Genomic DNA, 24,331 nt, shown 5'->3' on the forward strand with positions numbered 1-24,331 from the left:
TTGAAGCATTAACTTTTATTTTGAAGTACGAACCAATCGAGTGAAGCAGTATCGACCGGCCTCATTGGTCGACCGGCCGACCAATGAGGACACACGTTGTTGCGTCGTAGTCGTCAGTAGTACATGTGAGAGACTGCCACCAGACAACATAATAATGGTTCGTACAGTTCTATAAATGCACCAATATACCGTGTATAGAAACCATGGAAATCGAAGACGATATCAAATACTCATCTGACCTTAATCATATTGTTGACCGCATGAATTAGGATCAGAACTGTGATATATTTGTGTGTTTTTCCTTTGGGTCTGGTGGTTGAACTGACCTGGTTGTGTGTGTTTGTGTTTAGCTCCGTCGAGAGGTTCGACTGAGGCGGGAGTACCTGTACAGGAAGGCCCAGGAGGACCGGGAGAGGACCATCGAGGACAAGAAGGAGAAGCTGAAGGCTGCTCTCGAAGGTGAGATATGTTCGAGCTGAACCTTTCACAGTAGTCCATGCGGTGTCTTCATCTTTCAATGCTGAAGTCGTTGGTTGCAGGTAACGAGAGTGATCGATTCATGATTTCCTTTTCTCTTGTTTTGTTTCCTTTCAGAGAATCGTCTCCTCCCAACTGAAGTGCGAAAGGATGCCCTGCAGTTACAGAAACTCCTGGAATATGACGACGAAGGCGCAGAAGGTCAGTGTCTTCATTGACTCGTGACGATATTAATCAAACGCAGTGTATTTCCTCATCTGACGACTGTGCCGGCTACAGGAGCCACCTCTCACATGGACGATGAGTACAAGTGGGCGGGCGTGGAGGACCCTAAGATCATGATCACCACGTCAAGAGATCCCAGCTCCCGCCTCAAGATGTTCGCTAAGGTCAGCGTTTGGATGGGTGATGAGATGTTAGCCAAGCCGGCTGGAAATCTGTCTAAACGGGACGAGGGTCAGACACGCACGCCTGGGGAAACAACATGCCACGCAGAGTGTCTCTTTAAAGGACTAGAAAGTGAAGCGTCGATGCTGCTGGGTGGGTCGGCTTAGCTCGGGAGGTAGAGCCATTTTCTTGTAACCGAAAGGTTGCTAGTTCAATCCCCAGCTCCTCCCAGTGTCGATGTGTCCCTGAGCAAGACACTTAACCCTAACTGCTCCTGACGAGCTGGCTGTCGCCTTGTATGGTTGACTCTGCCGTCAATGTGTGTATTAACCGATGTAAGTCGCTTTGGATAAAAGCGTCTGCCAAATGCCCTAATTGTAAATGCTGCTAAATGACTTGAGTAGGTCCAGTGGTGTGATGACATGTGTTCCTCAGGAGGTGAAGCTTATCTTCCCGGGCGCCCAGAGGATGAACAGAGGAAACCACGAGGTGGGGTCCCTAGTGAAGGCCTGCAGGGCCAACAACGTCACCGACCTGGTGGTCATCCACGAGACCAGAGGACAGCCAGGTACAGCACAATGCCCAATCCTGGCCCAGTCACGGGGAAGACACCCAAATACACAGCACGTTTAGCAGACGCTTTTATTCAAAGCCACCTACAATAAGTACATTGGTAAGAAGATGGAGAAACTACAATATATCGCCGTCGGTACTAGGGGTGTGCATGGGGAACACGTGTAACCGGTTAGTAAATCATAACCGTTTAGGAAAAATAAGTAAACGAAAACCGTAAAAAAATAAGTAAGGCCTAAAAAAAATTTTTGTTTGGTTCCGGTTTCCGACCGACCCTGTGAATTTATGTGCGACCCAAATTATTTTATGAGCTTTATAAAAAAAAAAAATAATAATAATTTTTTTTTTTTTTTTCTTTTGATGCAAACTATAATTACGTTCTGGTACAGCACCTCTTCATTCTGAACAAGGATGAGCGAATTTTCTCGTTTTTAAATGAAAACAACCTACCTATCATTCGCTGCCGCTGGAAAAAATAAAATAAAAAAATAAAATAAATTCCCTACCTACCCATGACCTCAACTGACAACCAACAGGAACCAAACTTTTTTTTTTTTTAGGCCTAACCACTGCGCCATTGTTTCAATGGGAATCGTGACGGTCCATACTTTCAACATAAAGTTTACATATTTATAATTGGAAATTCATCCCAGCCTTTATACCACAGATACTCTAGGGTCTATAGCATATAACCGCCTTTTCTGAGTTTAATGCAGTTTAATGTAACAGTAAGCTGACAACATCCTAATTAACACCGCAACTGTGAATTAACCGCACGGAGATAACCATGGCAACCGGTCAAACAAATTTTCTTTTTGCGATCATTCTGCTCGCGCATCCGCCGTGTTAATGAACAAATAATCCCCTATAGTGCGACTGCGGTTCAATAAAAAAAAAAGGGTTGTGTAACCGTTCACACCCCTAGTCGGTACGGTAAGGATGTTCATGGAAGTGCCAAGCACTAACAATTGCTAGGTTAACCCCTTCCCCGTATACAACAAAGCTATGCATTAGCATTGGCATATATTGAGTGAACTGTGGAGATAGGATGTATTATAACCTAGATGTATTATAATCAAAATATTACAGAAGACTGTCATTTTGCTTGTTAATAAAATATAATGTAGGAGCTCTCATGTCTGTGCATAATGTACTTCTTGATATGTGATCTTCACACGTCTTCAGGTTGTGAACACAGCTACCATATCTCGCGATCAACACCCTTCCAACACAATCAGAGCGAAGGCGTTTGCTGGAACGGGCTAGACACCAAAGCTTGCCAAATGCTGCATGATTCCGCAGTGTGTGAACGAGTGGTTTCCGTCTCGTATGTTTCCAGATGGCCTGATGGTGTGCCACCTGCCGTTCGGGCCCACCGCCTACTTCACACTGTACAACGTGGTGATGAGGCATGACGTCCCCGACATAGGCACCATGTCCGAGGCCTTCCCCCACCTCATCTTCGACAACTTCACCTCCCGCCTGGGCAGAAGGGTGAGTGCCTGGGTCCCTTCCCTCGGGCTGCGTTTCAGTTCCTGTTCCTAATGCTCCTCCAGATGAGGTCCAATCCCTCAGGCTGAGCCCAGCAGCAGCACCATGAAGTACACATTGACCGTTGACGATCTGACTAATCGCAACCGCTTCGCAACCAATTGTTTTTTTTATCTGGCCATGCAGCCGTGTTGATGGAATACATGTGCATGGTGGGATATGTGAACGTCTGACGTATTTGAAGATTCTCTAAAACAATTCCCGTGAGGATACAGCAATGGATACTCGCTCAAAAAAAACAAACTTTGACTTCTTGTCGAGCAATGGACACTAGGAACCGCATCTATGTGCTGTTAACAGATGTTTACAGTTTTTCTCAATTGTTTAAACACGTTTTCGGAAACTAATGCACAAATTCTCAAAACTCTACACACAAACCTGAGAAGAGTTAATCATTTTGTCAAAACTACACAAATTCTTCTCAAATCAGAGAAGAATTTGCTATTAAATTAATATCTCTTAGAGCATCAATTAAACACTGGTGTGATCAATTCAAAACACTTACAGATAGTATAAAGACTGTTGCAATATTGTAGTACAAAACTGTGAATATATGTCATATCAATATTGCATTGACACAATTGTATCAGAATTTGATACAATGCATATTTGTCTGTCCAATGAACTCAAATGGGCTAAACTCACAATCCCAGCTTCCAAGAGCTGGGATTCCAAGAGCTTTTACAATCGAGAAAAACTGTAAGCATGTTTAAATGAAGCCTTATTGTCCCTACAGGTGTCCAACATCCTAAAGTATCTGTTTCCAGTGCCCAAAGAGGACAGCAAACGCGTGATTACCTTCTCCAACCAGGAGGACTTCATTTCCTTCAGGTCAACATGAAAACACATTGATTAGGGCATTATAAATATTTAATTATAAATATTAAATCTGGCATTATATTCCATGGTTGTCTGGGGATGATGTTAAGGATCTAAAATGTGTTTTGTGTATTTGCAGACATCACACCTATAAGAAAACGGACCACAAGAACGTTGCCCTGACAGAAGTAGGACCCAGGTTTGAGATGAAATGTAAGTATGACCCTGTTGAAACCATGATCCCTCAAAGAGTAGATGCTAGAGGGAGCACTTCAACTCCCTGAATAAGCTGGACTGAAGGCAGTCATCTCCAGTGGTTTAGTTTGAGTTGCATCTCCATGGTAATTGTCTTACAGAATGTTTAAAGGGGTTATGTTATGCCACCAGGTGTGAGCGTGATTAGCCATTACAACAAGCCGTTTGAAAATCTGCACTTTCCTGTGTTTTTTAGTGACGTCACAAGTGTGTCCACCTAGATGTATGATGGATAGATGGGCAACATTTTTTTAAACAGTCCACTACGTAGGCTGGTTGCCTGATCCATCCAGTGTACATCTAGGTGGACACGCCCACTTGTGATGTCACTAAACCACAGGAAAAGGCAGATTTTCTAACTGGAGCGGTGTCTGATAGCCACGTGACTTACTAGGTCGAACTACATCCTCTTTAATCCTGTATTCATCTATTCTATGTGGCTCTAGGGTGCAGAGGTTCTGGTTTTTTATTCTAACTCTGCGTGTCTTCTCCAGTGTACATGATCAAGCTAGGCACCCTGGAGAACGAGAGCGCTGCAGACATCGAATGGCGCCACCATGCATACACCAACACAGCCAGGAAGAGGAAGTTCCTCAGTGTGGAGTAGGATCTATGCCCCCACCCCCACTTCATCATTTCAGATGATGATGATTATGTGGTCATTATGTTTTGCTATGTGTTGTGAATAAGGCAAGGGTATGCATTTTTACTGTATCTTTGCATTTCATTTGTATCTGATCCATTTATGTGATTAAAATATTTGTAATATCTATTAATTGTTTCATTTATGTACAATTTTGAGTGAAAGGAATTAAGAGTACTTTGATTGAATGTTTAAGAGGGGTTGAAAATGGAAGTGCGTTATATGTTTCAAGATGTAAACAGATTCAAGATTGCAAAGTGTAGCATCAAAGTTGAAATACTCACTATAATAAAATAAACTCCACCGCTCGCGCACCTTGTATCTGGTTGTGGTGACTCTGGGCGTGGCGTCGAGGGGCCGTCCAATCAGGAGGCGGCATCGCGGAGGTTTTCCGTTTTCCCAGAAATTCTCGACGAGATCCGATTTTGAGATTGAGAGCTTTCAAGATGGCTGCCCCAGGTAAGAGTTTCAGCTCCACTCAAACCGGATAAAACACTTCGTTTTCGGGGGTTTCATCTTGCGACGAAACAACCACAGAAACGGCAAACTCTTAATTTACCCGGACGAACTGCACGTTATTCGCATCCGCTCCGACTAAGTCATGGAAATAAGTTGACAAAGCCGACGCGGGTCGGTCCGCCACCACCACAGTCATTAGTCGCGTTAGCTCGCTAGCACTGGCGTGCATCGCCGAGCTTGAGCTACCGCGGTTAGCCCGTTAGCGTTAGCCTCGCTTAGCTTAGCATCCGAGGTTATGCTACTGCGGTTTGCCCGTCAGCGTTAGCCTCGCTTAGCTTAGCATCCGATCTTAAGCTACTGTGGTTAGCCCACTAGCGTTAACTTAGTTTAGCTTAGCATGGCTACGTGCTAATCCCGGTCCCGTGCGGAGCGGGGTGGCGCGTCAGACGTCAGGATCAGTCAACATCGGGGCTTTATGAAGGAGCGCTGCCTACCACGGTTGACTCTCGGGGAGACCGGGCGGCGGAGTGGGGAGACGACCGCAGTAGGGAGCGCTCCTTCCTAAAGCCTCCCATCATTACGACATGTCAGATCAGAACCCCCGATGCTAAGCTACACTGTTATCGTCGTTCTGATTGAAGGCAGACTTATTAATTTGCTGTAGCTCTGTCCTGCCCTCCCTGAAGTGCTTTTGTGTGAGGGGCCTTTTTGAACTTTTTGAATCACTTTTTAATGACTTTTTAACCATTGACATCGTCTGTGTTTTTCACCCTGAAGTTCTGAGGTGTGTGTGAGTTTAAATACAGCGTTTTATTTGGTCCACTGTACGGGTCTAGACGCGATGGTTTTGATTGGAGTCAGAAAATGTTTCAGTGTTTGTTTAATGTGTTTTTATTGGGATGCTGCGGCATCATCAAGTGTCAAACGGCTGACCGCCTTCCTGTCATTTTTTAATGTACGCTAGAGATGCACTGACAGCCGTGTTTTCCTGATGTGTACCCTACCCATGAGGTTTGGCTGACTTCAGCTCAATCCGCTGCGACTATCGAGTTGAACATGGCTCGGTCATACATTGCACATGGATTATACATTTTCGACGTGTGGCGTATCATACATGTGCAAAGATGTCGAGCATTTGTTTACATTTGTACATGTACCATTAAGGTAAAAAAAAGAGAGGCCATATAAAGAACTTGAGTTTAGTGCTTGTTATTTCGTGCTTTGTTTGTTAGTTAGTTAGTTATTAAAGTGATATATTTGTGGTGTATAGTATAACAATGACGGTTAGTATAGTAAATGTAATGCTTGATTGCAGTCACTAAAGTGACTTTAACGAAAGTGCCGTATTTTGAGAAGAATGGATGGGAGAAGTTATGCAGGTGTACACACAACACCAAGTAGGCCTTTCTGTCATCTCCATTTCCATTTATTGCATTTAGTAGGGGCTTTTATCCAAAGCGACTTACAATAAATGCATTTTTCAGAAGAAAGAGAAACACCAATTTTTCAATGTCTATACAATAAGGATGTTCATAGTTACAATCGCTAGTTTATTTAACCCATTCCTCATATACAACAGCTATCCAGGATTAGACGCTGTCCACACGTGTTTGTCTAGGGCAGCCCTTTACAGTTGGGTTACAGTTCAGTCGTCACGCGTAACGGTAGCATGTTGTTAGGTTCCAGGTGAATCCTCCTCTCTCGATCCCGGATCCCAAGTGCATGAAGCCCCCTGGAGGTTGACGAGTCACAGTGTCCCCCGCTCCTCCCCGCCAAGCACCATGTCCTCCACCTCCTCCTCGTGCTCCTCCTCGGGGGAAACCAGTCCAGAGGATGCTCCGCGAGGTGGGGGCACCATCAGGGTCTTCCTGCCCAACAAACAGAGGACTGTGGTGAGCTGTTTCACTGGTTCAGCGCTAGCTACTTAAAATACCTTTCTCCTCAACCGGTGGAGTGGGTAGGGCTGCTTGATTATGGGAAAAATCATAATCATGATTATTGGGGTCAATATTGAAATCCTTGAACAATTATTTTTGAGTTTGAAAACATGATGTATTTTCTCAGCATGTCAGATTTTTTCTTTTAAAACAGAGCTTTCAAGTTTCGCCTTAAAAAAATACACAAAATGGTAAAAAAGAAAATGTTCCAATTTTAACGCTTAAGTACTAGTTACTTAAAATCACTTTCGCCGCAACCAGAGGACTCGGAGGCAAATACAGCGTTTTACTGGTTAATTACTAGCTACTTAAAATTGACATTTCCCTCCACCAGAGGACTTGGACTAGGCAAATACCGATTTTAACTGTTTAGGTACTAGTTACTTGACATCCCTTTCCCCACAACCAGAGGAAGGTGGTGAGATGCAAACACAATTCAGCCTTTTACTGGTCAAGTTATACTTACTTAACATTTTCCAAGGACTGAGGTGCAAATGCAGCCTTTTAACGGTTAAGTAATAGTTACTTTATACCGTTTTGCATAGCTTTAACTCAAAGCAACCTGAAACGATTTGTATCTACTAGATTTATGTTGTGGCGTTGCAGGTTGGATAGCTTGCTCTTGGATGCCTACAGGCAGACAGAGTACAGTGCTTTATGAACCCAGTAACCCTTAAAGACAATCTCGCTGGGCACCACCCTGTTCAGCGGATGCTCTTATCCAAGGACGCAAGTCATTCATGAGCAAGTAGGGGAACTGACCCGGCTCCACCTAGCTGCAGCTACCCCGTCCTCCCGCCTAGTACGGTCGGCTCTGCTTTTTGACTCTGTGATGGCTCATCTAGAATGATTGCCCCTGTGAATGGGTTAATTTTCTCCGGCACAACACTCATTTGTAAGTGTTATTGCCTTCATCAGGCCTGTTATATTTCACAGCCTGGTAATGAGTAAGCGATTGCACAGTCGGTGCCATGTGCCAACAGCTGGGGCCTGTTGCTTCCAGCTCTTGTTATGCGTTGGATTCCTCGGTGCAACATGGCCCAGGTCCTTAAGCTATAATATCTCCAGACACAGGAACTTGTTTTTCTTCTTTTGATGGGGTTTATTCTCAGTTTTTTTTGTTCGAAATGAATGTCGTAATATTCATTTCTTTCAGTCTCGGTTGTATCAGTAGCCGACACCATTAAAACAGTTTCTGAAATCGATGTTAGTACATCAACCGGTTACAAAACAACATAGACAAATCGGGAGCAAAGCCTTTTTAAATCGCCGACAAGAGCGAGACGAGGGAGCCCACTGAACAGTCTAGCGTTGTGCGCGTCCACGCGGCTCTCACCGTCCCCTGGAGGACGGCCTCGTTGACGCCCTTTCCCCCCCCCGCTGTAGGTCACCGTCCGGCCCGGTCAGACGGTGTACGACAGCCTGGACAAAGCCCTGAGGATGAGGGGTCTGACGCAGGACTGCTGCGCTGTGTTCCGCCTCCTGGAAGGGTAAGAGATCGCATCACCCTCGGCACGGTCCTCACCCACTGCGCAGTCATCTCAGGGCCGCATTCCACATCGCCTACTGTCAGGCCCGGCTGCGGGCCGCCGACGTGAGGGGCCGGGCGTTGGAATGGGGCCGTGGCGGAGATCAGGAGCATGATAGGATGGACTAGATATGAGACATGGGTCGCATTAAAACTACACGCGCGCGCACACACGCACCGTCAAGACACGCGTATTAATTATGTTCCAATAAAAATGAAAGTCCAGTGTTTTTGTGTTTAAAGTAATATTAATTACTGCTTGCATATTTTTTACTGTCTGTGAATTCTCTTCAACTTCTTGTGTTGTGTGTGTGTGTGTGTGTGTGTGTGTGTGTGTTTGTCTATTCATCTTATTTTGGTGTATTTCTTGTTAATGATACAATTTTGCCTATATTTCTTATTGAGATATCTGGTATCTCAATTAGAACAAATTTAAAAACATTTAATTTCGATTGATTTAGGTACCATCCAGTATTATAATTTATTATAGTGTTCTATTATTTATTTGATAGAAATTGCACGGACATGGGTTGAACGCACACTTATAGAACAGCTTGGAATGCATCCTAATGAAGCGGTCAACTGTTGGATGTTCAAGGGAATTGTTTCCTCTTGAAGCACGTTGTAGTGTGAAACCATAAGAGCACGTAGGAGCAGTGTCTCACGGCCCTCTGTGCTCTGTCTGCCAGGCGGAAGAGGCTGACGGAGTGGGACACGGACATCACTCCCCTGGTCGGAGAGGAGCTGCTTGTGGAGGTGCTTGACGACGTGCCCCTCACCATGCACAACTTCGTAAGTAGCCCCCGTTAACCCCGGGAACACCCCCCTCAGTGGCCAAACGGCGGCAGCAAGCCACAGCCCTTTGACGTGTGTCACCTGGGGAGGCCGGTGGCTCAGGAGGTAGAGCGGCTTGGCCGGTACCCGGAAGGTTGCCGGTTCGATCCCCGCCTCCTCCTAGCTGAGTGTCGAGGCTCCCGACGAACTGGCCGTCGCCTTTCAGGGTTGACTCCGTCGTCGCTGTGTGAATGTGTGGATGCCCGGCAATGTTGTGAAGAGCTTTGAGTGGCAACTGAATGATAAAATCCCAAACCAGATGAGAACATGGTGTCGTTGTTGTGAGGCGTGAGTCCATCTTGACAAGCGTTCTTGTTTGTTTTCTAAGCTCCATCCTAAATGCCTTTCGTGCTCTTTCTCACCTCAAACACTCCAGGTCCGCAAGACCTTCTTCAAGTTGGCCTACTGTGACTTCTGCCACAAGTTCCTCTTCAACGGCTTCAGGTGCCAGACCTGTGGCTACAAGTTCCACCAGCACTGCAGCAGCAAGGTGCCCACGGTGTGCCTGGACATGGACACCATCACCAAGAGGTAGGACGCCGGGGCGTGCTCACCAGGGCTCACCAATGTTCACCAGGGCTCACCAGTGCCCACCAGTGCCCACCAGGGCTCACCAGGGCTCACCAGGGCTCACCAGGGAGACGACAGGGACCGCACCATATCACCGCAGTCTTTGAAATGCCGATACGATATGTATTGTGATTCTGTAAATGTTGCGATACAAGATTAGATATTTTCTGTGATTGGAGTTGGACTACAGTGTCCACCGTTGATCTCTTAATGAACGTGGCCGAACAGAACGGAGCTTAGTTGATTAAAATTGACCATAGGAAAATACATTAAACCCCACCCACTGTGGTACAGTACCATGTATTTTCTTCCTTGCTCAATAAATAATATATGGGCTCACCTGGTCAGCCCTAGTGACACCATTGGAGGCATCTAGCTTACCATACGACGCGCTCTGGGTTTGTTTGTTCAGGAGCCCGTAGGACAGCCACACCAGATACTCTATACACCGAATGACTAAGGGGTTTAGGATGAGGAAACCGCTTCGTTGATCCATTTTTTAGGATTTCATTCTTTCATGTTTTCACTTGTTTTATTGGAAGGTTAATCCAAAAGAATTGCGGTATAATTTTAACGCCACACACTTTGATCACTTTCCAATAAGCAGATACACAGTGCGACTAACACTGCATCTGCTGCACATTAGGGAAGGAATACGGTTTTGCTTTTGCACAGGAAAACATGCAAGGACCTCTCTGGTTGACCGTCTGAAATGTGAGCAGCCTTTGCTCCACAGCCCCCTCACCTCATCGTCAGTCCCTCCCCGATCCGACTGTTTTGTTCTGATCTCTGTGTTGTGTGTGTTCTCATCTGTCCGTGTGCAGGTTTCCGACTAATGCCTGTTCAGACGAATACCCACAGATATCCATACTGCCAGATAGCTCCATATCACAGGGCGACCTAGCCTTAACCCCAGACCCAGCTGGGTAAGACCTCCCCACCCGGCCCACCCACGACTGCTCGGGTCTACCCGCTTGTATCGGACACTAGCGTTAGCCACATGCACACCGTAGACGCACATGTGTAACGGTCAGCTCTCTGTAGTTCCGATAATGTAGCCTAGACTGGACACACTTTAGTCACTCTAGACACTTCTGCATAGTGGTCACTAGGGCTGAACGATTAATCAAATTCAAAATCGCGATGAAATAGAATACGGTATGCAAATCGCAAAGGCTGCGATTTGCAACAAAAACAAAGAATGTGATTTGTTACCGCTACTGACTGGAAATCAGTACGATTTATTTTATTTTAATCTCTTAATTCAACAGTTAAATAAAGACGTTTATAATATAAATTCGTCTCAGTACATCGGCCTGGCCTAAAGGAAAGAGCAGTTTTTATGTTGATTGCTTCCAATGTTGTGTTGGTCATACTAAAGATTGATTTATTTCTTTTTTTAAGTGGATAATACACAACATAAGGAACTTAATAAATTATAAAAATCGCACATTAAATCGCAATCGCAATATTGGTAAAAAAAAATCGCAATTAGATTATTTCCCCAAATCGTTCAGCCCTAGTGGTCACCCATGTATAGTTCAATAGCGTGGAATAGACGATCAATATAGATGTCAATAACGTCCGTCAACAATGTCTACCTCAACTGTCAATGTTTACATTTTTTTACGTGTCAATTCTTCCACTACAAACTGTTTTGTATAGATCCGGTTTACTGAGCATCTTTTTATGATATACATGCTTCCTCGTTTTTGTTCCTGTTTGATTTGTGTGATTCGTGTTACGGCGGTCCTGTTTATTCCGTGTGGGGCTGAGGGCTCCGTCCCGTGTCCCAGAGGTGGATCAGCCCGCTCATGGCTGCTCACGGCTGCCCCCTGTCTCTGTGCTCCAGGATGGACCTGCTGTCCCCCACCTCGGCCTTCCCCTTCCCCACGCCGGGGGTCGAGGGACAGTCACTCCAGCGCCACCGCTCCACCTCCACGCCCAACGTCCATATTATCAGCACCGTGGGCCCCGCCGGGGTCAGCATCATAGAGGTAGGTCGACCTGACCCCTGACCCTAACCTGTGACCCCGGACCCTAACCTGTTGGGGCTAGCATTATCGTTAGGTCACCTTGACCCCTGACCCTAACCTGTGTCCCCGGACCCTAACCTGTTGGGGCTAGCATCATCGTTAGGTCACCTTGACCCCTGACCCTAACCTGTTGGGGTTAGCATCATCGTTAGGTCACCTTGACCCCTGACCCTAACCTGTGTCCCCGGACCCTAACCTGTTGGGGCTAGCATCATCGTTAGGTCACCTTGACCCCTGACCCTAACCTGTGTCCCCGGACCCTAACCTGTTGGGGCTAGCATCATCGTTAGGTCACCTTGACCCCTGACCCTAACCTGTTGGGGCTAGCATCATCGTTAGGTCACCTTGACCCCTGACCCTAACCTGTTGGGGCTATCATCCTCGTTAGGTCACCTTGACCCCTGACCCTAACCTGTTGGGGCTATCGTCATCGTTAGGTCACCTTGACCCCTGACCCTAACCTGTTGGGGCTAGCATCATCGTTAGGTCACCTTGACCCCTGACCCTAACCTGTTGGGGCTAGCATCGTTAGGTCACCTTGACCCCTGACCCTAACCTGTCAGGCTAGCATTATAGAGGTAGGTCACCTTGACCCCTGACCCTAACCTATGACCCCGGACCCTACCTGTTGGGGCTAGCATCATATTTAGGTCACCTTGACCCCTGACGCTAATCTGTCGGGCTAGCATTATAGAGGTAGGTCGACCTGACCCTAACCTATGACCCCTGACCCTTACCTGTCCGGCTAGCATAATAGAGGTAGGTTACCCTGACCCTAACCTATGACCCCTGACTCTAACCATGGGCAGGGTCAGCATCATAGAGGTAGGTGACCCTGACTCTAACCTATGACCCCTGACCCTAACCTGGGGCAGGGTCAGCATCATAGAGGTAGGTTACCCTGCCCCCTGTGGGGTGTGGCCCCCCTGATAAGGCATATGGGGTTGCAGGAGAAGGCTGACCTAAGCGATTCATAATTGATGATCCACTTTAGCAGAGGACAAATTTTATGTTCACGGCCTCAAAGACGTCCTGTATGGTTAGGAACTGACTGCCTAATGGTTCATAAACACTTAGTGTGCATTAGAGCGGTGCAATCACGTTCACCGGGATATGGATATCACCGGCAGTATCGAATACGGAATCTAATGTAAATATCGGAAAATATAAAGGAAGGATAACCGATCAGCATAAAATATGAAATGTGAACCATCCAGTCAGTTCTGATTCATCGGCAGTACTGCCATGCATCACTGAGGGGAAACCCAGCTCCAGCTCGGGGTGGGGGGGGGGGGGGACGTCCGGGTCACCCGTCCGTATCACTCACGTTGTCGTTCCGCCTTCTCTTTCAGGGAGCACTGAAGTCCTTCAACACATCAGGTAAGGCCTTTAGGTCCGCAGAACCAAACCCCGTGTCCGCCCGGTGGGGCCTCGCCGTAGACTCACTGTCCTCTGTGTCTCCCGCCGCTCAGGCCCGGAGCCCTCGCCGAAACCCTCCACGAGCCCCCCCTCGTCGCTGGGCTCTCCCGGCAGGAGGCCCCCCAAGTCCCCCTCGGAACACAAGGAGCGCAAGCCCTCCTCCTCCGACGGCCAGAAGAAAGTGGTGGGTGTCTGCTCGGGGGGGGTCTGGGGTTCACCTCGGGGGGGTCCACTCAGAACTGGTCTGAGTGGCTGAAGGTTAATCTAAATCAGGGGTCACCAACACAGTGCCCGCACCATGGCGCCCCCAAGGACCACATGAGGCGCCCGCAGGCCTGTTCTAAGAACAGCACTACTCATTCTTGAACAGCTCTTTCCCAACTTTTTTAAGTCATTGTTGATAATTATTGTGAGAAATCATTAACATGACTTAATTAATTAACCTGTCTTCACATAGATGAGTATCATTCATCATTAATAGTAATGTATAACTAAAGGCAAACTGAGGAAATTTGTTATTTCAGAAGAGTGTATAGAACTGGGTGCCCTTCGTATGACTCGGTACCCATGAAGTAGCTCTCAGGTTCAAAAAGGTTGGTGACCCCTGATCTAAATGGATGTTTATAGGTTTTGTAAATATCATCTTTTATAGGCTGTATTGCAAACGAAAGAAAGTCTTCCTGTGACGCGTTGGGGAAGAGGAGGGTGTTCCGCAGAGTTTGGTTGCAAGTGTTTTGTACCTCGTCCCCAGCACCGCGGGGGGTACAGAGACTCCACCTACTACTGGGAGGTGCACTCCAGGGAGGTGACCATGCTGAAGAGGATCGGCTCCGGCTCCTTCGGGACCGTGTTCCGGGGCAAGTGGCACGGCGACGTGGCCGTCAAGATCCTCAAGGTCACGGAGCCCACCCCAGAGCAGCTGCAGGCCTTCAAGAACGAGATGCAGGTCCTCAGGTGAGCTCCGAGAGAGGGCGAGATCGCTCCCTCCCTCCTCAACCTCACCAACAGACCCTTTTTTGATTGATTTATTTTTGGTGTAACCATAGGCCATGATAGCCTGGTTGTTTTGGACACAGAGCAGGGAGGTTCCAGGTAGTATTGCCCATAGTCTACCTGCAGGCATCCGTGGGCAGGATTCCCCTAACCAATGTCCTCTCCTCCTCCTCCTCCTCCTCCCTTCCTGCTCCTCCTCCTCCCCCCCTCCTGTTGCTGCTCCTCCTCCTCCTCCTCCTCCTCTTCCTCCTCCCCCCCCCTCCTCCTCCTCCCCCCCTCCTCCCGGGGGACACAGGAAGACCCGCCACGTCAACATCCTGCTCTTCATGGGCTACATGACCAAGCCCAACTTCGCCATCATCACCCAGTGGTGCGAGGGCAGCAGCCTGTACCGCCACCTGCACGTCACCGACACCAAGTTCGGCACCATGCGCCGCATCGACGTGGCCCGGCAGACGGCGCAGGGCATGGAGTGAGTCCCGCCGTCTCCTTACAGGCCTTCCCACAGCCCTCCACAGCTCAGGAGGCCGCCTAAGCAGCACACACGGCTGCCGCCTTAAAAGGTCCCATGGCATGCCACCAGGTGTGGTGTGATTAGCCGCTACAAGGCGTTTTGGAAATCGGCCCCTCATGACATCACAGGTGGACGTGTGACGGATAGATGAGCAACGTTTGCTGCAGTCCACTGTGTTGGCTGGTAGACTGATCTATCCAGCACACATCTAGGTGGACAAGCACATCACATCACACACCTGTGATGTCATAAGGGGCAGATTTCCAAAACGGCCTGTAGCGGCTAATCCCACCACACCTGGGGCTTTAACTATGTTGTCCAAAAAAACTAAAATAATAATTTATTCAATCTCTGTGTAAAGGTCAGGCTGCATGGCAACAGTCTGTCAGCTCAAAATGAATGAAAATAGGCATATATACCATAATACTAACTATACTATGGTACATAATACCATGTTATGTACCATGACCCCCCCGGTCAGACAGCCACCCGCACCACCTTAACTAACACATTTTATGCGGGAATCCCTGACTTACAGCCAGGGATCCAGTAGCTCACAAAGTCAGTCAACAGACAGTACAATACAGACCGTACAAGTACAATATAGACATTGACATATCTATATTGTACAATATAGACATAAAACTGACAAACAACAAATGGACCAACAGGAGAAGTCAATCCCATAAGTCAATAAAGTAAGCACTATTGCACACAATTTAAATTTCATATAAAAAGAAGAGACGCAGCTAGATATCAATAAAGAAATATTATGCATTTGCACTTTGTCCAGTGTGTGTTGGGGTGGGTTGTGGGGGAGAGAGAGGGACACACCCCATGGGCAAGGCACTCTTTGCCTGTGTCCACTTAGTTGTTGGATATTGATATCTGATGAGGATGATCTTGGAGACCTTGAAAGGGCAAAATTCCAGGTCTTGCGAGTAAATACTTGAAAGAAGTGGATGTTCTCAGTTCTGGAACAGCCTGGATTTGAGTAATTCTAAGTTATTTATTTTCAAATAGTCAATAAGCAGCAGCTTTTTGCAATAAGTGCCGTGTATCGTTGACAATATTTGTGTTTCAACTTCAAATTCATGTTTTCTTTGTTTCCTTTTTCAGTTATCTCCACGCGAAGAATATAATCCACCGAGACCTCAAATCAAACAGTATCCTTTCCCTAAGACCCAAAGAACTTGGCCTTGTGTGATCTAAACTGGCCAAGGAGAGCATTGAGCGAGGAAAACCATCCCAGTAGCACTTCCATCTTTGTGATGTTGGCAGACGATAGCGGTCTGTTCTGCGACCACTCCTTCTGCATGCATGTTTTCTTTACACCATTGTGTAAACCTCCTAAAGCAGGCTTATTTCTCACTCTATATACCAGAAGTAATGTTCCTAAACCCACTGCCTACCTAGTCGCCACTGTTCTTAGTATGAAGCGCGGTGAGGCGTTGTTCTGATCGGAACAATGTCTCACATCATCTCATCATCGGTGGTGGGTGTCATGACACCCACCACCGCTGTAATGACACCCACCACCGGGGAATGAAGCCTTCTTAATCTGCTTCTACCTTAGTTAGATAGTAGCTTAAAAATGCAATTTGCTCAGAATCATTTCTAGTATTGCTAACTCCGAAGAAAGTAAACATTTTCCGTGCCACTCGGTTCTCCTGAATCTCCGTCTTCTGAGAGGAGTACCCCGGCGTTACTCTGGTCAACTTCCTAAGCGCTGGCGCCAGACATCTTCATCCACGAGGGCTGGACGGTGAAGATCGGGGACTTCGGCCTGGCCACGGTCAAGTCTCGGTGGAGCGGGTCGATGCAGGTGGAGCAGCCCAGCGGGTCGATCCTCTGGATGGTACGGCCCCCGGCCTAACATAGACACTCAGCCGACGCTTTTATCCAAAGCCACTTACAATAAACGCATTTGGCAGAAGAAAGAGGAACAACATTAGATCGCTGTCGGTACTGTACGGATGTTCATAGAACCAAGGGCCAAGCAATAACAATCGCTAGGTTGACCCATTCCCCTTATACAACAAAGATAGATAGGATAAGGTGGTACACAATGTGAAGTACTGTTTTAAAGTGCATGGACGTACAACGTAAGTGCGTACATTAAGTGCACGGACCTTTCAAGGATTTGAATTCCTTCGGCAATTCCTTGTTGAGATATTGCGTCTAGGACAGCTGAGACATCTAACTGCATCAGAGCGCATAATAGTAATACTTTGTAACATGTGCACACCTCAGTTTCGAGCCCTGGACACAGATTCACCAAGCCTGTCAACAGTTTCACCCCCCTGCCGGCAATGCATTTGTCCATATATCATGAAAGGGGAAATGTTGACATTCTGGTCATTCTGGTCTTGATAAGGGTGTCCTTGTGGCAGCTTCCCGCCAAGCCAGAGGTTAACAAAGGGGAACTAGTCAACGCCAGTTGACAGATGGGGTGGCTAGATAATACAACCTGACGAAACCAAAGTCAAACTCAAATTATTGAAACTAAGCAACATAGGGATTTTCCATCCCACTTTCAAGTCGAATGTGTTTTTTATAAAGGCTTCATGGGACTAGCGTTATCAAACAAACCTAACCTTTATTTCAAAAACTTCCATTTGCTTTCCCTGCCCGCCATAGAAAAACATCAACCTTTGACCTTATTACAAAGATCTTTTGACCTGTGACCTTTGCCTCTAGGCTCCTGAGGTGATCCGCATGCAGGACAGCAACCCGTACACGTTCCAGTCCGACGTCTACGGCTACGGCGTGGTTCTGTTTGAGCTGATGTCTGGAACCCTGCCTTACTCCAACATCAACAACCGAGACCAGGTGACCCCCCCCCCCCCCCCCCCCCTTCCAGTCCACCGGGTCTCCCCGGTACAGTACAGCCCCGGATCACGTCTGATCTCCAAGGGTTTACGGGCTTCCATCTACCGGGGGAGCTACACAGAACCTACTATCTGCAGCCGTTACTCACTGACCAAAGCACACTGGATAGACGCTGTCGGGTGTCAGGAAAAACAAACCACATGTTTAACTTTGTCACTTTGCAGTAGAAGGAACTACACAGTGGGTCAAACAGTGGAAACACTCAAAACCCGGCTTTGATATTTGATCTGCAAAGCCGAGCATGCGGGGGGGGGGGGGTTCCAGTGTACTGAGTGGCACACTCTCGGCACCGTAGGGGACACCAGAGGGATCTCCATGCTAAGTATTTTCTTTTTCAGTGCCAGGAGTTACAACATGCAACAAGTGCGTACGTTAAGTGCCAGGGCATTTCATGGACTTTAGAAGCAGCGATTGCTTTATGAGATATCGAGTCTAGGAGAGGTGAGAATTCTGAATGGGGGGGAATAAAAAGCACACAATGGTTGTAAGTAATGACCTGTTTAATGTTTATCTACACAATGCAAACCCATGGACACCTTGAGGACCGCGGCGCAGCCCCCAGAGCAGGTCTCCTCCTGCTGAAGACCCACCTCCTCACGCCCTTGTCCCCCCCCATCCTCAGATAATCTTCATGGTGGGTCGGGGATACCTGTCGCCCGACATCAGCAAGCTGGGCGCCACCTCCCCCAAGTCCATGAAGAGGCTCATTATCGACTGTCTGAAGTTCAAACGAGACGAGAGGCCCCTGTTCCCACAGGTGACTGGGAACCTTCAACATATGAATGACCTCTCTCTCTTCCTCTCTCTCTCTGTTTCAGTCTGCCTCTCTATCTCTGTCTCTGTCTCTGTCTCTCTCTCTTTCTCTCTCTTCCTCTTCCTCTTTCTCGCTCTCGCTCTCGCTCTCGCTCTCTCTCTCTCTCCTCTTAATCCCCTCTCCCTTAACCTCTATGCTGAATTCTTTTGAATGAAAAGCCTGGTTCCCTCATGACGAGACTTGTCCGGGACTGTGTTCTGAAGCGAGCAGCCTGACATGGCTTCTAATGCCAATCATAACGCTTACCTGGTTAACGGTTCACTTTAATACTGTAGTATCACTGCCGTCTGCTTTTCATTCAATGTTGAGAAAATAGGTTTATTTTATGTAATGGCTCTTAATGATAGTAGTGTGGTATTTCATGACATAGGGTTGGTTTATGGTGACGCCCAGATTCGACTCCAGATTAATTATGGTATGCATATTATGCTCTCAAGAGTCTGTCTCGTCCTCCAGAACTAGTTCCATAAATCAGTCTTGAGTTTAACATCTTCGGTCTTAAGGCAGAGGAGCTCAGAGCTGGGTGAACAGGGAGTTCCCCTTCCTTTAGCGTCACGTTGGTTATCTAGTCCTCAGGTTGACGGGGATCTGAAAGCATGTAACACTGGTCCGGCCACTGTAAAAATACTTTAATTAAATTATTAAATCCCCTTCTGAAGCGCCATCCACTCGCAAAATTAGTTTTTGTTTTTGGGCGAATATCTCCACAACCAAACGGGGAACAAGGCGTAGCTCCGCCTCTACGGTTCCTGGTTTCCGGCCACGGTTCTGGGCAGCGCCACCCCCCCCCCCCACACGTCCCGCTAGAACCCAGTAGGACAGCTGGACCCCAGGTTCTATAAATGTGTTCCATTAACGTTCTCCGGATCCTGGCGGCCATGGAGCAGGTTCTATGAATGCTTTCGGATGAGTGACGTAGTGAACGTTCTATAAATGTGAATTACGTCCGGTGAGTGACGTAGTTAACCTTCTCCAGATCCTGGTGGCGATAGAGCAGGTTCTATCCATGTGTTGTACATCAGATGAGTGACGTAGATCAGATGAGTGACGTAGATCAGATGAGTGACGCAGATCCGATGAGTGACGCAGATCAGATGAGTGACGTAGTTGTCCTATCAATGTGTTGTACATAGGTTGAGTGACGTAGATCCGATGAGTGACCTGGTTGCCCTCCCCCAGATCCTGGTGGCGATGGAGCAGGTGCAGGACCTGCTGCCCAAGATCGAGCGCAGCGCGTCGGAGCCTTCGCTGCACCGGGCGGTGCACGCGGAGGACCTCAACCCCGAGCTCTTCAACACCACCCGCTTCATGCCGCTCTGAGTCCTCCCGGTCAGCCCCGCCCCCTTCCTCCACCCGCAGAGGGCCGGAGCCCATCCCTGCAGCGCTGCACATGGTGATTACCCTGTCCTCCTCCACCACCACCACCTCCGTCACGTCAACACCGCCCCCCCGCCCCGACCCCTGACTCGGCCCGCTCTGAAAGAGGGTGGTCGCTTTGAACTTCTCGTTTTGAGTATTTTTTTGTTTTGTTCGTTTTCTTTTTTTTCTCGCTCCGATCGAGTCAGCGATGCTCGCCGCCGCCGCCGGTTTCACGAGCGCCGACGCCGGCCCGGTCGGCGTACATACACACTCCGCAGCCCCCCCCCCCCCCCCCCCCCCCCCCCCCCCCCGCGCGGTCGGAGGAATCGAACCGCGTTCCCGCCCAGCTCTGCACTCCACTGAGGGCTCAGCCCGCACACATTCCAGTAACACCAGTACTGGTCCCCTTAATACCAGTACTGGTCCACTTAATACTAGTACTGGTCCACTCTCTCCCCCACCTTTTTTAAATTCCATCTTCTCCAGAGCTTTCTGAACCGGGACCAACTTGGGTTTCTCTCTTGAGAAATGTTCTTTCAAAGTAATGGTCCCTTGTTTGTATTTATTGTCCTGTCGCCACGACGCAACGCAGGTGACGCCCGTAGTTAGACGCCGTCTTGGTAACATGTTTAGTAGCTGCTATTGGCCAGTGAGGACAAAACCAAACCAGGATGCCTAGGAACCGGACCGTCTGACTCCAGGGCCAGAGTCGCTGCACTGCCGCGGGACCACACACAGACATGCACACACACACTGTTATACTGTACCTGCTGGGAAGTCTGTTAGTGAGCAGTCTTTTGAACACTTTCAACGTTTAGGAACAACCCTTTTGGATGCTTTCACAGAACAGGAGTAGAGGGATTGGGTAATGAGTGGGTTCAGCACAAAATGGTCTTCATCCTCTGCACAGTCAAAGTTATTGCTTTTTAGTTTTTTAAGTTTTCATTGATTTTATCAGGAAAGGGCCTTTTTCTCAACTGGATGACCCTGATAACACATCATTATAAGGAGCAGATATTGAACCTTTTTAAACGGTTGGTTTAAAAATGTGCAATAACGTTTTGGCTACCTCCTTTTGACCGCAGATGAACATTTTACACAGGCAGAGTAATATATAGACGGATTGCTACTTTTATATCTAATAAAAAAGTATTTAATGCATTTGAAACCTAGTCTGAGGGACTAATACATTCTGAATAAACTAGTACATTCGATACCTTTCTTCCAATATTGTGTAAAGCATGGTTTTCAGGAAGGAACACGTTGAGAACGAAAGCACACGTGCAGTTCAGGCACGTCAAACTAGGGTCTGAGCAGCTTCACCAGTTCTACACAGAGAATCAAACCCAACCTCTTCTTTGAACCCCGTCCCACTGTTAAAGGCGGTCCCACGTTGAGGGTCACGCTCCCGGGCCCGCGATACGGACTGCGCTCTGCGGGGGCTCTCGTTCTTCTGTCTAAGCTCGAGTGTCTCCAACAAGCGGCCTTACCGAACCTCAGGATGTGGCAGGACACAGGACACGCGTCGGAGCACAGCAGCCCTGGAGTGGGGGTGGTGGCTGACCTCTGACCTCTCCCTCTGAGGGGTACGCTGCTCATCGAGGGTTTGGGAGTAACCGTTGTGTCCACATGACTCGTTCCTTAAGACTACGACACAACTAGAGTGTGACGCCTGTTCTAAACCAGACGTTGAAACACACCCGTTCTGTCCGGCTTAGCGACACACGGAAGACAAACCCACGGTTTTGAACCAGTCCCTCGATGCAGAGAGATGTTCGACGGGGCTTTCCACCGTGTGGTCTCTGTGCGTGTGGTGGCTCGCTTATCACTTCTCCACTGCTTCGCTGAAGGTCTCGGCGTCTGACTGGGGCAGGAGGGACCGCCGTGCCTTGCCGCCACTTCCCCAAACTAACGTGAACACGGACGCCATCGGTAGTCCACCAAATACTGCTCGTCCTGTTTTGGGTTGTGTTGAGACATTGTACGATTGTTGATTTGGGGCGGGGGGGGCGTCAGACTGTTATAAACTAATATAAGCCATATTAACTTTCCTACTAAGGGTTTAAATCAGTCAGATCTGGGGGGCAGTTGAGGGTTTCATTTTAACGAGCGCCATGGATCTGCCAGCAGGGCCTTCTTTCACCAGCTTGCGACATGGCATCAGGGGTCTCTGGTGGTTCTTCGAGGACACACTCCCTCCCCCAGCTCCGCTTGAAGACCTCAGAGCCCGGGGCTGAAAGACACCCGTCACTGTAGTCCAGCTGCTGCTGCTAACCACCATAGGGAACCATGCATTCAGGTCACAGCGAATTGCCGTGAAAACACTTTAACTCTGGTCCAATGTGTGTGTGTGTGCTGGTAACGCGTTGGTTAGGAGGGTTGCTTGTGTGTGCGTGTTCTGTGAACCTGGCGGCGATTTCTGTTCCTTATCGTACGTACTGTGGGCGCGAAGGGACTGTGTGGCCAAGAGGTCACTGAGATGAGACCAAGATGTCGACATGAGGTGACCACAATGTCAACATGTCACCACGATGTGACAAGGATGACACCATGATGTCACCACGATGTGACAAGGATGACACCATGATGTCATCACGATGTCCCCAAGATGAGACCATGATGTTCCCATGTTGTGAAGACGCAATGCTCACTCACCATAGCTTAGAGGTTTCCCTCCTTGTGTTTTTAGCCCTAGAGGAGGTGGATACGGGCTGAGGGGCTGGGCCCCTCACGGCCCGCTATACTCATTCCAGTCATGGGGGGGTCCTTGGTCCGGGGTGGAAGGTTTCCCGGGGTCGGGCTCCCCACCTTTCAGTTATTTATTGATGTCTGTGCAAAACATTTTCAATCTGCAATCATGGATCTCTTGAGGTGGATCAATGTTTACTCGAGGGAGAGCGCTCTGCAAAAATGTAAAAGCCATGTTTGGGGAACCGTTTCTTTGTGGCACGGTACTGTCCGGCCCTGCTTGGCTCGAACCCCCGCTCCTCCGGGAACAGGGCTCGTTTGAAACATCTAGGGACGGGTCGGACCTCAGTAGGGACGCTGGTTTTAATAGTCGCTCATACGGTTTTACTATGTGTCTCCCTCACCATCTACCATATATTAAACACAGTAACGGAGATTAACCTAATTTAAAAGGAGACCCAAGGTGGACTTGTGAGGATGTACGGTGTATAGACTGAGGGCACTGGAGAACCACAGATCTTCACAAACTGACCCCACTCTGAGGTTCTTCAGAAGGACGAGGCTTTTATTGTTCCTGGTTTTAAATTTGTAGTCCCAGGTTAGGGGTGCTTATGGACTACATATCCCATGAAATTATCCTAATCAGTGCTTTCTCATTTTCCCTGAGGGGGACTGCCATTGGCTGAGAGCGCCATGGTGGAGGCTCGCTATAGGTTGAGTTTTGGTTGCATTGCCTGCATGTCGCCCCCTCTCCTAAGAGGACGACAGCGTTCTAACACCCTGTCTAGAGGGGATGGACAGGTTGCTACGGTTACTTAAACAATGTCCACCTGAGAAGATGGCCACGCCCCTATCCGATGCTCGAGCTCGCCCCCCCCCCCCCCCCCCTCTTTGAAACGGACCGCAGCACAAAGTATCACGTTCACGGTTTGCTCGTGGACGCCCTGCACGGCGCGGGAATCTCACTCGCAACCCAACGGCTGTCTATTTCAGAGAGGCAAGAGTAGGAGTTATATTGGAATAGGGTTCTTTCTGCATATCTTTTAGGTGAATTGCAATTAACTGTCTATAGTTTTCTGATGTTTCAGGGGTGTTCAGTTTGCAATAAATGGTGTATCCTGCTCTGTACAGTTACTTTTTTAATTAAAATGTACTTGTTTCTATTTTTTTGTGTGACGGTTTCAAGAGAAAAAAAAGAACAATTATTTTAAATGTAAAGGAAATCTTAGTATTTTTTTAGTTTTTTTTGTCTTAAAATATTGATGATGCAGGATTCTTTAAATAAAACTGTGGAATACTAAAGATGAGTGTGGTTGTTTCTCCTTCCTTATTTTTCATAAATCCTTTTGCCTTTCCCTCGTCTCTCTAACTAAGCAATGTGTTTTGAACCTGTGCTGGAACCCCGGCCTGTGGTTTCGGAGCGCTTTGTGGGAAGGAGGAAGTGGTTTCATTCACAGCCGTGCAGATGAGCCATGTAACCAGCGGCCGGAAACAGCTCGGCATGCATGTGTTGCAGCCATATCGGTTAGTTTGGTGGGTGAACCTTCGAAGAGCCTTTGTTTCTGTGACGGTTGCCTCCCAAC

General features: G+C 48.0%; 2 protein-coding genes across 7 annotated transcripts; both read left to right on the forward strand.

The window, feature by feature from the left end:
- Nucleotides 1-51: 51 nt before the first annotated feature.
- Nucleotides 52-4,834, forward strand: imp4 (IMP U3 small nucleolar ribonucleoprotein 4). Its single transcript, XM_030371319.1, has 9 exons — nucleotides 52-157; nucleotides 351-459; nucleotides 595-678; nucleotides 757-866; nucleotides 1,300-1,432; nucleotides 2,777-2,931; nucleotides 3,725-3,819; nucleotides 3,947-4,020; nucleotides 4,557-4,834. Exons 1-9 carry the CDS (start codon nucleotides 155-157, stop codon nucleotides 4,667-4,669), a joined length of 876 nt encoding a protein of 291 aa, XP_030227179.1. The 5' UTR covers nucleotides 52-154; the 3' UTR covers nucleotides 4,670-4,834.
- Nucleotides 4,835-5,057: 223 nt separating this feature from the next.
- On the forward strand, nucleotides 5,058-24,052 carry araf (A-Raf proto-oncogene, serine/threonine kinase). Of its 6 annotated transcripts, none has more exons than XM_030371293.1 (16): nucleotides 5,058-5,164; nucleotides 6,844-7,056; nucleotides 8,488-8,591; nucleotides 9,319-9,421; nucleotides 9,840-9,994; nucleotides 10,858-10,959; nucleotides 11,886-12,030; nucleotides 13,422-13,449; nucleotides 13,542-13,672; nucleotides 14,240-14,442; nucleotides 14,777-14,953; nucleotides 16,115-16,161; nucleotides 16,735-16,853; nucleotides 17,696-17,827; nucleotides 18,510-18,644; nucleotides 19,881-24,052. In XM_030371293.1, exons 2-16 carry the CDS (start codon nucleotides 6,946-6,948, stop codon nucleotides 20,019-20,021), a joined length of 1,833 nt encoding a protein of 610 aa, XP_030227153.1. In that variant the 5' UTR covers nucleotides 5,058-5,164; nucleotides 6,844-6,945; the 3' UTR covers nucleotides 20,022-24,052. The 6 variants fall into 6 exon arrangements, with proteins under 6 accessions (XP_030227153.1, XP_030227151.1, XP_030227155.1 ...); XM_030371291.1 differs by having other exon boundaries at nucleotides 5,079-5,164; nucleotides 6,833-7,056; XM_030371295.1 differs by lacking the exon at nucleotides 19,881-24,052 and adding an exon at nucleotides 19,678-19,825 and having other exon boundaries at nucleotides 5,079-5,164; nucleotides 6,833-7,056.
- Nucleotides 24,053-24,331: the final 279 nt, after the last annotated feature.

This window comes from Gadus morhua, chromosome 11 (genome assembly GCF_902167405.1).
Source record: "Gadus morhua chromosome 11, gadMor3.0, whole genome shotgun sequence".
Lineage (NCBI taxonomy): Eukaryota > Metazoa > Chordata > Actinopteri > Gadiformes > Gadidae > Gadus > Gadus morhua.

Coding starts and splice junctions, on each gene's coding strand:
- imp4 (XM_030371319.1), top strand. Junction 1,433..2,776: donor CGAGACCAGAGGACAGCCAG/GTACAGCACAAT, acceptor GTATGTTTCCAG/ATGGCCTGATGGTGTGCCAC. Junction 3,820..3,946: donor GAGGACTTCATTTCCTTCAG/GTCAACATGAAA, acceptor GTGTATTTGCAG/ACATCACACCTATAAGAAAA.
- araf (XM_030371293.1), top strand. CDS start 6,946: ATGTCCTCCACCTCCTCCTCGTGCTCCTCCTCGGGGGAAACCAGTCCA. Junction 16,162..16,734: donor CCGAGACCTCAAATCAAACA/GTATCCTTTCCC, acceptor CGCTGGCGCCAG/ACATCTTCATCCACGAGGGC. Junction 16,854..17,695: donor GCGGGTCGATCCTCTGGATG/GTACGGCCCCCG, acceptor CTTTGCCTCTAG/GCTCCTGAGGTGATCCGCAT.